The sequence below is a fragment of the Ranitomeya imitator genome, chromosome 4 (genome assembly GCF_032444005.1).
Source record: "Ranitomeya imitator isolate aRanImi1 chromosome 4, aRanImi1.pri, whole genome shotgun sequence".
Classification (NCBI taxonomy): Eukaryota; Metazoa; Chordata; class Amphibia; order Anura; family Dendrobatidae; genus Ranitomeya; species Ranitomeya imitator.
Window position 1 is genome coordinate 320,464,287 of NC_091285.1, and position 13,721 is coordinate 320,478,007.

Below are 13,721 nucleotides of genomic sequence, written 5' to 3' on the forward strand. Positions count from 1 at the left end.
TATATACTAGATGGCAGCCCGATTCTAAAGAATCGGGAGTCTAGAATCCATATATACTTTATTTATTCAAATGTAAGAATAATACAATTAATAAATAATAGTAAGAAAGAACAAAAATAATAGGCAGTATATGGAGAAAACACCAAACAAAAGTTCAAAATTGGTGTGAAAATGTCACTGAACCACTTCACAACTAAATATATATAGTTTTGGTAAATGGTATTATCATTTTTTTGACGAAATTCGGCAGGAGCTTGAAGAGCAACGTCACTGGGCCCGCCTCCACGCAGTAGAAACTTGCTGTGAGGTAAAAATTCAAAAATCACACCAAAATGGCGGGCGGAGTGTGTCACAGTACGGCACATTTCTGATTGGTCACTCGCAGCAGGCGGCAACCAATCAGACACTGGACACTGTTGACGTCACTTATCTCCGGACATTAGCTCCGGACATTAGCTCCGGACATTAGCTCCGGACAAAGCCACGGAAGTTGGCACAAATTGCAGGAAGTAGTATTCTAGGCAATTATATATTAGATATATATATATATATATATATATATATATATATATATATATGCAGAAATATGCCCAAAAATATACCTCTGGTCCTCCTGGCAGTAGAACTTAAGTGTCGAGAGAGGCAAGGGACTCATTCCAATAACAGCCATCACATTTGCAGGATGCTGATGGGTTGGCAGGATAGTTTTCGGCCTAACAAGTCCTTAGGGCTTCAGTATTTATTAAGATTAGGGATGACACCTTATCCATACAATTTCCCCAGCAATTATTACTACCAATGAAAATGTAATACTTTACCATATGTTTGACAGGCAATGATGTGTTGCAATACAGAATAATTTAAGTGTATAGAAATTAATGTTAAAATCATCAGCAAAACTCCCATAAAGGTCCCCTACCTGCAAAAAAGGTTAAAGAAGAGGAAAAGTAAAAAAAAGTTTATGAAATGTAGGAAAAAAAACACAAGCACCAGTAAAGCAATATTTTTTATTAAAGGGGTTGTCTGACAATAGAATTGTCTGATACTTTCCAGCGCTGCTGCTAATCCAGTGAAGTCCCCTCCGGAGGTCTGTGGCTTCTTCTGAAGCAGTGCCTGCCCCATTTACAAGTCACAGCACAATCTCACTGCCACTACAGCCTGTCATTGACTTTAGAACTGGGCAGGCACCTTTTCTGGAGCAGTCACAGGCCACCAAAGTGGGCTGCGCTGGATCAGCTGGTGCACTGGAAAGTGAGTCTGACTCCTTTTTATTATTTTTAAGTAATCTGTACCTAAAAAAAATATATTATCAGGCAAACCCTTTAAATGAAAGTAATAACAAAATAATGAAATTCCTTTTTATGTCTAGTAACATACATCAGCCATTAACACTTTACGAACCTGTCACCACTCCTGACAGGTCTGTTTTAGGAAATACTTGCAATCCCCATTTAATAACAATTCTAGAACATTTTTACATTGTGCTTTTTCTGTTGTTCTAATTATTTAGTAGTAAATTGACAACTGAGGTAAAGGAGGTGTTACTACAGTCGCTCACTGTTGGGACAAAGTTAAAGGGCCAGGAATCGGTCAGTTGGATGAGTGTTGTGAATTCTGTGGCAGAGCTCCCTCCTGTGGTCACAAGTGGTACTGCGGCTTCTGAGTTTCCTTCCTCAGGTGATGTGGTGAAGTCGTTAGGTGCTGCTTTATTTAACTCCACCTAGTTCTTTGTTCCTGGCCTCCAGTCAATGTTCTAGTATTGGTCTTGCTTCCTCCTGGATCGTTCCTGTGGCCTGTCTGCTCTGCATAAGCTAAGTTTTGCTTGTGTTATTTTTGGTTTGCTATTTTTTCTGTCCAGCTTGCTTAATTGGTTTTACTGGCTTGCTGGAAGCTCTGGGACGCAGAGGGAGCACCTCCGTACCGTTAGTCGGTGCGGAGGGTCTTTTTGCCCCTCTGTGTGGTTGTTTGTAGGGTTTTGTGTTGACCGCAAAGTTATCTTTCCTATCTTCGGTCTGTTCAGTAAGTTGGGCCTCACTTTGCTAAATCTATTTAATCTCTGCGTTTGTATTTTCATCTCTACTCACAGTCATTATATGTGGGGGGCTGCCTTTTCCTTTGGGGTATTTCTCTGAGGCAAGGTAGGCTTATTTTTCTATCTTAGGCCTAGCTAGTTTCTCAGGCTGTGCCGAGTTGCATAGGGAGCGTTAGGCGCAATCCACGGCTGCCTCTAGTGTGGTTGGATAGGATTAGGGATTGCGGTCAGCAGAGTTCCCACGTCTCAGAGCTCGTCCTATGTCTTTTGGTTATTGTCAAGTCACTTTGTGTGCTCTGAACTTCAAGGTCCATTGTGGTTCTGAATTACCTAATCATAACAGTACTGGAGGCCAAAAGTACTAATGCTTCTCAATAGAGGGAAAAAAGAAGTTCTGAGACCATTTTTTTTCTTTGCACTGTGTTTTGCCTTTTTTTTCCCCTAGACATTTGGGTGGTTCAGGACACAGGTGTAGTGATGGACATTAAAGGTCTGTCTTCATGTGTGGATCATCTCACTGCAAGAGTACAAAATATTCAAGACTTTGTGGTTCAGAATTCTATGTTAGAACCAAGAATTCCTATTCCTGATTTGTTTTCTGGAGATAGAGCTAAATTTCTGAGTTTCAAAAATAATTGTAAACTGTTTCTGGCTTTGAAACCTCGCTCCTCTGGTGACCCAGTTCAACAAGTTAGGATCATTATTTCTTTATTACGTGGCGACCCTCAAGACTGGGCATTTTCCCTTGCGCCAGGAGATCCTGCATTATGGAATATTGATGCGTTTTTCCTGGCGCTCGGATTGCTGTACGATGAACCTAATTCGGTGGATCAGGCAGAGAAAAATTTGCTGGCTCTGTGTCAGGGTCAGGATGAGATAGAGATTTATTGTCAGAAGTTTAGAAAGTGGTCCGTGCTCACTCAATGGAATGAAGGTGCGCTGGCAGCTATTTTCAGAAAGGGTCTCTCTGAAGCCCTTAAGGATGTCATGGTGGGATTTCCCATGCCTGCTGGTCTGAATGAGTCTATGTCTTTGGCCATTCAGATCGGTCGACGCTTGCGTGAGCGTAAATCTGTGCACCATTTGGCGGTATTATCCGAGCATAAACCTGAGCCTATGCAGTGCGATAGGACTTTGACCAGAGTTGAACAGTAAGAACACAGACGTCAGAATGGGCTGTGTTTCTACTGTGGTGATTCCACTCATGCTATCTCCGATTGTCCTAAGCGCACTAAGCGGTTCGCTAGGTCTGCCACCATTGGTACGGTACAGTCAAAATTTCTTTTGTCCGTTACTTTGATCTGCTCTTTGTCATCTTATTCTGTCATGGCATTTGTGGATTCAGGCGCTGCCCTGAATTTGATGGACTTGGAGTATGCTAGGCGTTGTGGGTTTTTCTTGGAGCCCTTGCAGTGTCCTATTCCATTGAGAGGAATTGATGCTACGCCTTTGGCCAAGAATAAGCCTCAGTACTGGACCCAGCTGACCATGTGCATGGCTCCTGCACATCAGGAGGATATTCACTTTCTGGTGTTGCATAATCTGCATGATGTGGTCGTGTTGGGGTTGCCATGGCTACGAGTCCATAACCGAGTATTAGATTGGAAATCAATGTCTGTGTCCAGCTGGGGTTGTCAGGGGGTACATGGTGATGTTCCATTTCTGTCTATTTCGTCATCCACCCCTTCTGAGGTCCCAGAGTTCTTGTCTGATTACCGGGATGTATTTGATGAGCCCAAGTCCAATGCCCTACCTCCGCATAGGGATTGTGATTGTGCTATCGATTTGATTTCTGGTAGTAAGTTTCCTAAAGGTCGACTGTTTAATTTATCTGTACCTGAGCACGCCGCTATGCGGAGTTACGTGAAGGAGTCCTTGGAGAAAGGTCATATTCGCCCGTCATCGTCGCCATTGGGAGCGGGGTTCTTTTTTGTGGCCAAGAAGGATGGTTCGCTGAGACCTTGTATAGATTACCGCCTTCTAAATAAAATCACGGTCAAATTTCAGTACCCCTTGCCGCTGCTATCTGATTTGTTTGCTCAGATCAAGGGGGCTAGTTGGTTCACCAAGATAGATCTTCGTGGTGCGTATAATCTTGTGCGTATTAAGCAGGGCGATGAATGGAAAACTGCATTTAATACGCCTGAGGGCCATTTTGAGTACCTAGTTATGCCTTTCGGACTTGCCAATGCTCCATCGGTGTTTCAGTCCTTTATGCATGACATCTTCCGAGAGTACCTGGATAAATTCCTGATTGTATACTTGGATGATATTTTGGTCTTCTCGGATGATTGGGAGTCTCATGTGAAGCAGGTCAGAATGGTGTTCCAGGTCCTGCGTGCTAATTCTTTGTTTGTGAAGGGATCAAAGTGTCTCTTTGGTGTTCAGAAGGTTTCATTTTTGGGGTTCATTTTTTCCCCTTCTAATATCGAGACGGACCCTGTTAAGGTCCAGGCCATCTATGATTGGACTCAGCCGACATCTCTGAAGAGTCTGCAAAAGTTCCTGGGCTTTGCTAATTTTTATCGTCGCTTCATCTGTAATTTTTCTAGTATTGCTAAACCATTGACCGATTTGACCAAGAAGGGTGCTGATGTGGTCAATTGGTCTTCTGCTGTTGTGGAAGCTTTTCAAGAGTTAAAGCGTCGTTTTTCTTCTGCCCCTGTGTTGTGTCAACCGGATGTTTCGCTTCCGTTCCAGGTCGAGGTTGATGCTTCTGAAATTGGAGCAGGGGCTGTTTTGTCGCAGAGAAGTTCTGATTGCTCGGTGATGAAACCATGCGCCTTCTTTTCCAGGAAGTTTTCGCCTGCTGAGCGAAATTATGATGTTGGCAATCGAGAGTTGCTGGCCATGAAGTGGGCATTCGAGGAGTGGCGTCATTGGCTTGAAGGAGCTAAGCATCGCGTGGTGGTCTTGACTGATCACAAGAACTTGACTTATCTCGAGTCTGCCAAACGGTTGAATCCTAGACAGGCTCGTTGGTCGCTATTTTTCTCCCGTTTTGACTTTGTGGTTTCGTACCTTCCGGGCTCTAAAAATGTGAAGGCGGTTGCCCTGTCTAGGAGTTTTGTCTGAGCCGGCGGGTATTCTCAAAGAGGGAGTAATTTTGTCTGCCATCTCCCCTGATTTGCGGCGGGTGCTGCAAAAATTTAAGGCTAATAAACCTGATCGTTGCCCAGCGGAGAAACTGTCCCTGATAGGTGGACGAATAAAGTTATCTCTGAGGTTCATTGTTCGGTGTTGGCTGGTCATCCTGGAATCTTTGGTACCAGAGATTTAGTGGCTAGATCCTTTTGGTGGCCGTCTCTGTCGCGGGATGTGCGTTCTTTTGTGCAGTCCTGTGGGATTTGTGCTCGGGCTAAGCCCTGCTGTTCTCGTGCCAGTGGGTTGCTTTTGCCCTTGCCGGTCCCGAAGAGGCCTTGGACACATATCTCTATGGATTTTATTTCGGATCTCCCCGTCTCTCAAAAAATGTCGGTCATTTGGGTGGTTTGTGATCGCTTCTCTAAGATGATCCATTTGGTACCCTTGTCTAAATTACCTTCCTTCTCTGATTTGGTGCCATTGTTCTTCCAGCATGTGGTTCGTTTACATGGCATTCCAGAGAACATCGTTTCTGACAGAGGTTCCCAGTTTGTTTCGAGGTTTTGGCGAGCTTTTTGTGCTAGGATGGGCATTGATTTGTCTTTTTCCTCGGCTTTCCATCCTCAGACTAATGGCCAAACCGAACGAACCAATCAGACCTTGGAAATATATCTGAGATGCTTTGTTTCTGCTGATCAGGATGATTGGGTGTCCTTCTTGCCTTTGGCTGAGTTCGCCCTTAATAATCGGGCCAGCTCGGCTACCTTGGTTTCGCCGTTTTTCTGCAACTCTGGGTTCCATCCTCGTTTCTCTTCAGGGCAGGTTGAGTCTTCGGACTGTCCTGGTGTGGATACGGTGGAGGACAGGTTACAGCAGATTTGGACTCATGTAGTGGACAATTTGACCTTGTCCCAGGAGAAGGCTCAATGTTTCGCTAATCGCAGACGCTGTGTGGGTCCCCGACTTCGTGTTGGGGATTTGGTTTGGTTGTCATCTCGTCATATTCCTATGAAGGTTTCCTCTCCTAAGTTTAAGCCTCGTTTCATTGGTCCGTATAGGATTTCTGAGGTTCTTAATCCTGTGTCTTTTCGTTTGACCCTTCCAGATTCTTTTTCCATCCATAACGTATTCCATAGGTCATTGTTGCGGAGATACGTGGCACCTATGGTTCCATCTGTTGATCCTCCTGCCCCGGTTTTGGTGGAGGGGGAGTTGGAGTATATTGTGGAGAAGATTTTGGATTCTCGTGTTTCGAGACGGAAACTCCAGTATCTGGTTAAGTGGAAGGGTTATGGTCAGGAAGATAATTCCTGGGTCTTTGCCTCTGATGTCCATGCTGCCGATCTTGTTCGTGCCTTTCATGTGGCTCATCCTGGTCGGCCTGGGGGCTCTGGTGAGGGTTCGGTGACCCCTCCTCAAAGGGGGGGGGTACTGTTGTGAATTCTGTGGCAGAGCTCCCTCTTGTGGTCACAAGTGGTACTGCGGCTTCTGAGTTTCCTTCCTCAGGTGATGTGGTGAAGTCGTTAGGTGCTGCTCTATTTAACTCCACCTAGTTCTTTGTTCCTGGCCTCCAGTCAATGTTCTAGTATTGGTCTTGCTTCCTCCTGGATCGTTCCTGTGGCCTGTCTGCTCTGCATAAGCTAAGTTTTGCTTGTGTTATTTTTGGTTTGCTATTTTTTCTGTCCAGCTTGCTTAATTGGTTTTTCTGGCTTGCTGGAAGCTCTGGGATGCAGAGGGAGCACCTCCGTACCGTTAGTCGGTGCGGAGGGTCTTTTTGCCCCTCTGCGTGGTTGTTTGTAGGGTTTTGTGTTGACCGCAAAGTTATCTTTCCTATCTTCGGTCTGTTCAGTAAGTTGGGCCTCACTTTGCTAAATCTATTTAATCTCTGCGTTTGTATTTTCATCTCTACTCACAGTCATTATATGTGGGGGGCTGCCTTTTCCTTTGGGGTATTTCTCTGAGGCAAGGTAGGCTTATTTTTCTATCTTAGGCCTAGCTAGTTTCTCAGGCTGTGCTGAGTTGCATAGGGAGCGTTAGGCACAATCCACGGCTGCCTATAGTGTGGTTGGATAGGATTAGGGATTGCGGTCAGCAGAGTTCCCACGTCTCAGAGCTCGTCCTATGTCTTTTGGTTATTGTCAAGTCACTTTGTGTGCTCTGAACTTCAAGGTCCATTGTGGTTCTGAATTACCTAATCATAACAGATGAGCTCTGCTAAGCCATTTTTACAGGCACACACAGAGGCGTATCTAGGGTTTCTGGCACCCGGAGCGAGAATTCATTTTGGCACCCCCCCCAGGACATATGCGATTTGCACACTTAGTCATGTACCCACGGGCTCCTCTCCCTAATGCTCTCAATATCCAGTGAAAAACTTAGAGAAGCAGAAGAGAAGCTCGTTGTCACAGGACCACAAGTATGAAAATCGTATATGAGTGAAGTGTCCATGTGACGACTACTGGAACCTGCAGAGCTGAATCCTGACATTGCAGTCTTCTGAATTCTCACAACTAATGCACTGCACACTTTTAGGATTCTCCCTTGCCGGTGGACAGTCATGTCAGCACAAGTTTGTGATTTGTATACTTCTGGCCACATTCCGACTAGACATGCCCGGCCTCAGTCAGTTCATTTTTATTGAGTGAGGCCACACATGTCTAGTCAGCATGTGACCACATGTATCTAAATCGCCAGCATGAGAGAATCCTGACAGCGTGCAGTGTGCACTGTGAGAAGTCAGAAGTCTGCAGTCACAATGAATGACTGCAGACTCATCACAAACCTGGATATCCCCTTTAATGCTCCTAACATAAATAAAAACATGAGTTAGTTAGTATCACAAATAACATTTACATCCAGGTACCTTATAGATGATGTCTTCACTGGAGTCGTTCTCCTTCTTTTCTTCATCTTGTCCAGACCTCATGATGAGTTTTCTCATCCACAGCCGTCGCTGCAGACTTCCATCTTCTCCACTCTTTTGCAGAAAATCTCCACACGATACCCTTAAAGATATAAGTGTCATTATAATACTCCTGAATAAAAAATTGCCCCTCACTATATTGTCTGCACAAAATATGACCCCCACACTGTCCCTCTTATGGTACATGCTCTTCACACTGATCTCTCCTTTCCATACCTGCCCCCTCTTCACACTGTCCTCTCATACTTTGTCTCCCTATAGGGCTCAGTATTTATACTGTACTCTCATCACACTCCCCCTCCTTGTTATACTGTCCCCTCTGGCTGTGCCCTTACACTGTCCCTCCATGCTATGCCCCCACTACTACGTTTCTATTCTGTGCCCAATCACTTTTCTCCCCCCATACTGTCTCCTCACACTAATCCCCTCCCTCCTCATACTGTCTCATCTCACATCCCCCTGTTCACCATAGTGTCTCCTCATATATTTACCCCCTCACTTTCTACACTGCCTGCTCACCTGACTCCCCATGCTGTCTCCACACATGCCATCACCCTCACCCCCGTGCTCTGTACATATACATTTTTCACATCGCTACTCATCCCGTGTCCACATACATTCCCCCGTTCGCTCCTCATACTGTCTGCACCCATCCCCCATACTGTTTCCTCAGATATGCCCCCCATTCCCCAGTACTGTTTCCTCATACATGCCCCCTATTCCCCAGTACTGTTTCCTCATATATGCCCCCAATTCCCCCGTACTGTTTCCTCAGATATGCCCCCCATTCCCCAGTACTGTTTCCTCATACATGCCCCCTATTCCCCAGTACTGTTTCCTCATATATGCCCCCAATTCCCCCGTATTGTTTCCTCATACATGCCCCCCATTCTCCTGTACTGTTTCCTCATACAGTGGGGCAAAAAAGTATTTAGTCAGTCAGCAATAGTGCAAGTTCCACCACTTAAAAAGATGAGAGGCGTCTGTAATTTACATCATAGGTAGACCTCAACTATGGGAGACAAACTGAGAAAAAAAAATCCAGAAAATCATATTGTCTGTTTTTTTAACATTTTATTTGCATATTATGGTGGAAAATAAGTATTTGGTCAGAAACAAAATTTCATCTCATTACTTTGTAATATATCCTTTGTTGGCAATGACAGAGGTCAAACGTTTTCTGTAAGTCTTCACAAGGTTGCCACACACTGTTGTTGGTATGTTGGCCCATTCCTCCATGCAGATCTCCTCTAGAGCAGTGATGTTTTTGGCTTTTCGCTTGGCAACACGGACTTTCAACTCCCTCCAAAGGTTTTCTATAGGGTTGAGATCTGGAGACTGGCTAGGCCACTCCAGGACCTTGAAATGCTTCTTACGAAGCCACTCCTTCGTTGCCCTGGCGGTGTGCTTTGGATCATTGTCATGTTGAAAGACCCAGCCACGTTTCATCTTCAATGCCCTTGCTGATGGAAGGAGGTTTGCACTCAAAATCTCATGATACATGGCCCCATTCATTCTTTCATGTACCCGGATCAGTCGTCCTGGCCCCTTTGCAGAGAAACAGCCCCAAAGCATGATGTTTCCACCACCATGCTTTACAGTAGGTATGGTGTTTGATGGATGCAACTCATTATTCTTTTTCCTCCAAACACGACAAGTTGTGTTTCTACCAAACAGTTCCAGTTTGGTTTCATCAGACCATAGGACATTCTCCCAAAACTCCTCTGGATCATCCAAATGCTCTCTAGCAAACTTCAGACGGGCCCGGACATGTACTGGCTTAAGCAGTGGGACACATCTGGCACTGCAGGATCTGAGTCCATGGTGGCGTAGTGTGTTACTTATGGTAGGCCTTGTTACATTGGTCCCAGCTCTCTGCAGTTCATTCACTAGGTCCCCCCGCGTGGTTCTGGGATTTTTGCTCACCGTTCTTGTGATCATTCTGACCCCACGGGGTGGGATTTTGCGTGGAGCCCCAGATCGAGGGAGATTATCAGTGGTCTTGTATGTCTTCCATTTTCTACTTATTGCTCCCACTGTTGATTTCTTCACTCCAAGCTGGTTGGTTATTGCAGATTCGGTCTTCCCAGCCTGGTGCAGGGCTACAATTTTGTTTCTGGTGTCCTTTGACAGCTCTTTGGTCTTCACCATAGTGGAGTTTGGAGTCAGACTGTTTGAGGGTGTGCACAGGTGTCTTTTTTATACTGATAACAAGTTTAAACAGGTGCCATTACTACAGGTAATGAGTGGAGGAAAGAGGAGACTCTTAAAGAAGAAGTTACAGGTCTGTGAGAGCCAGAAATCTTGATTGTTTGTTTCTGACCAAATACTTATTTTCCACCATAATATGCAAAAAAAATGATAAAAAAAAAGACAATGTGATTTTCTGGATTTTTTTTTCTCAGTTTGTCTCCCATAGTTGAGGTCTACCTATGATGTAAATTACAGACGCCTCTCATCTTTTTAAGTGGTGGAACTTGCACTATTGCTGACTGACTAAATACTTTTTTGCCCCACTGTATATGCCCATTATTTTTCTCTACCCCACCACTATCATTGCTTTCTCCCCCACCACCCCATAATTTCCCATTCCACAACCTCCATCATTTCCTCCTTCCCCAGCACTCCCATCATTGCCCATTCCACTGCCTCCATCATTTCCTCCTTTGCCTTTTCCACCACATCCATCATTTTCTCTTCCCCCACAATCCCCATCATTGCCCTTTCCACCACCATCATCATTGTCCTTTCTGCCGCCATCACCATACTTGCCCATTCCACCACCTCCATCATTTTCTCCACCACCAATATCATCAGTGTGCTTTCCACCACCACCATCCGTGTCCATTCTACCACCTCCATCATTTCTTCCCCCTCATTATTGCCCTTTCCACCACCTCCATGATTTCCTCCTCCCCCACCATCATTGCATTCTCCCCCCACCACCATCATTGCCCATTCCAATTTCCACCTACATCATTGCCTCCCCTCACCCCCATCATTGCCCATTCCACCACCTCCATCATTTCCTCTCCCCACCCCCATCATTACCCATTCCACCTCCATCATTGCCACCTCCATCATTGCCCATTCCACCTCATCCATCATTTCCTCCTCCCCACCATCCTAATTATTGCCCTCTCCCCATCAGCCCTATCATTGCCCTCGCCTCTCCTCCCCGTACACACACACTTAAAACCATTTACCTCTCTGCACATTTACCTGTAGCGCTACGCATGCACGCATGCACACACGCATAACACACACACACAGCACCCCTCACCTCTATATATACACACACACAGCACCTCTCACCTCTCTATACAGACACACACACACATACAACACACACACAGCACCTCTGTATATATACACATACAAAACCTCTCACCTCTCCACACGCTCTGCCACAGCATCTCATCGTCTTCCTCTGACACAGCCGGCCACTGAATGATGACGTCATCCAGAGGCGCTGCCTGTGTGAGAGGAAGCGTGGGCAGGAAGACAGATCGCTGCAGCTCTGCTGCTATTTTCTCTTGTAGGCAGCGGAGCTGCACGGATTTCTCCCTGCACGTCGCAACCACCCTGCAGGGGCCCTCCTCCATCTCCGCCGGTACCCGATGCAGCCGAACAGGCTGCACATGTGGTATGTCCGCACATGTTGGGCGCCGGCGCGCTGTAGCTTCTCTGTGCCGGCTGTTAGCTTGACAGTCGGCACAGAGAACAGCTGACTCTCAATCCGGGGGGCGGCACACTGCAGTTGCTGGGGGAAACATTGCGGACCGCCAAATTAGGCGGCCCGACTGCACCCCCTTGCCGGCTGCACCCGGGGCACATGCCCCAGCTGCCCCCCCTAGATACACCACTGGGCACACAGGTCATAAAATAAGTTAAATAAACTGATACTTTTTTATATCCAGAGAAGTCCACGTCTTTCTTATGTGTGAATGAGCTGACCAGTACTATGGACCGGACCCTGATCTGCAAGAGAATCTGCCTCCAGAGCTTATTTTAAATGAAAGGAAGCGTTACCAGTGTGAGACATGTAAATAACAGAACAGTACAACAGAACTTTGTCTAATAACATATTAGAAGCTGCAGCTTTCACAGCCCCGCTGTATTGCAACAATATTGAAGCCCTGTCTGTGAGATGGAAGCTGAGAGGAACCAGCAGATGTGTCAGTTATAATCACACACAGCTCTGCAGTGAGATCAGAAGAGCAGAGAGCGGCCATCCCACATCATACTCGTAACACTGGTAACCATTACATATCACACCAGTAACTCCCTCTTTTAACATCTCATTTACATATAAGAAAAATGTGGATTTCCTTGGATTAAATCATCATATTGCAGATATCAAGGTATCATTATATTCACCTTTCTATGACTATATTCCTATATAGACAGCTTGGGAGGGCTGGTCTTACCAACAGATTCCCTTTAAAGTATGAAGCAACAACTTGTACCACCCAGTTGTCAATTTATGCATACATTTCTGCTTGAAATAATAGAGGAATGGCACAACACAGATTTCAAACAAAAAATATGTAGAATTAATATCTAATTATTAAAGAAAAAACATATTATCCACTAAAACAGATATATCAAAAGAGCCATTAGGTTAATTTAAAAGGTCAATTTATATTTTTTATTGAATAGTGGAGGTGGACTAAGACTTTTATAGGTCAGAATCTCACAACTCAAAATATATGTTTAAAAGCAAAAGAGGGCATTTTTTTGTTCTACGCTTTCCCTGAGGCTAGGGGCATGTTGGTGTCTGTGTGTCCAGAGGTTTTCCTGGCTGACGCACTAGCTGTACTGTGGAAAAATCCAGTTTTCTTTACAGATATACTCGGAAAATGCTTTTTTATGTTAACGTAATATTCAGGACTAAATTCTACTCTTCTAGTAATGTCATTTGTTTGGTGATTTGCAGAGAAAGTGTGACCAGTATTGGCCTAACGATGGAAGTGAAGAATACGGCACGTTTTTGGTTACCCAGAAAAACACTTGTGTCCTGGCCTATTATACTGTGAGAACATTTACATTGAGGAACATTAAAATTAAGAAGGTTTGTAATAGATACAAGTAAACATTGATGAATTTGCTTTTGGGTCTTTGTATTACATCTCCATTACAACACGTGTTTTTCAATCAACATGTTTATTTCATTTTATCATTTTGGGGTGTTTTAAAAACATACAACAAGCAATTTGTGGTATATTGATTGTATAGCGAACTGATGCGCTATTCAATCAGCAGACATATTTAGAATCTACAAGGAGTAAACATGTCTTTATGTTGCACACTAACATTGCCATTTTTGTAAAATTCATTTTAATTTTGCACAAACACATATGCCAATGAGGCTAAGATGCCCCACTTAACTGCTTCTGCCTTATTAGCATATACGAAGCTGCAGGATTCAAATTTTATTTTACATTCATTTTCTCATTTGTGGTTAAAGAAATAGCCATGCATAATGCTATATTAGTGGTAGGGAACAGTCGGGGGACCTGAAAGGTTCCTTTTAAGCCCTTACGTATTGTATGTATCTGATTTTAGTGTTATTTCACTGACGGTAAGCCCCTAAAATCAGAGATAGTCATAACAGTCATAAAGGTGGCGCAACAAAGTATTACGTTAAAGGGGCCGAATAATATTGCACTCTCCACTTTT

At 44.6% G+C, this 13,721-nt stretch overlaps 1 protein-coding gene across 8 annotated transcripts in view; it reads left to right on the plus strand.

The window, feature by feature from the left end:
• Positions 1-13,721, plus strand: part of PTPRZ1 (protein tyrosine phosphatase receptor type Z1) — a 333,611-nt gene that overhangs the window by 270,383 nt on the left and 49,507 nt on the right. For all 8 annotated transcript variants that reach the window (XM_069764885.1, XM_069764882.1, XM_069764880.1 and 5 more), the window contains one exon: positions 12,979-13,113. In XM_069764885.1, coding sequence (XP_069620986.1) covers positions 12,979-13,113 — 135 coding nt within the window. The remainder of the gene's footprint in view (positions 1-12,978; positions 13,114-13,721) is intronic.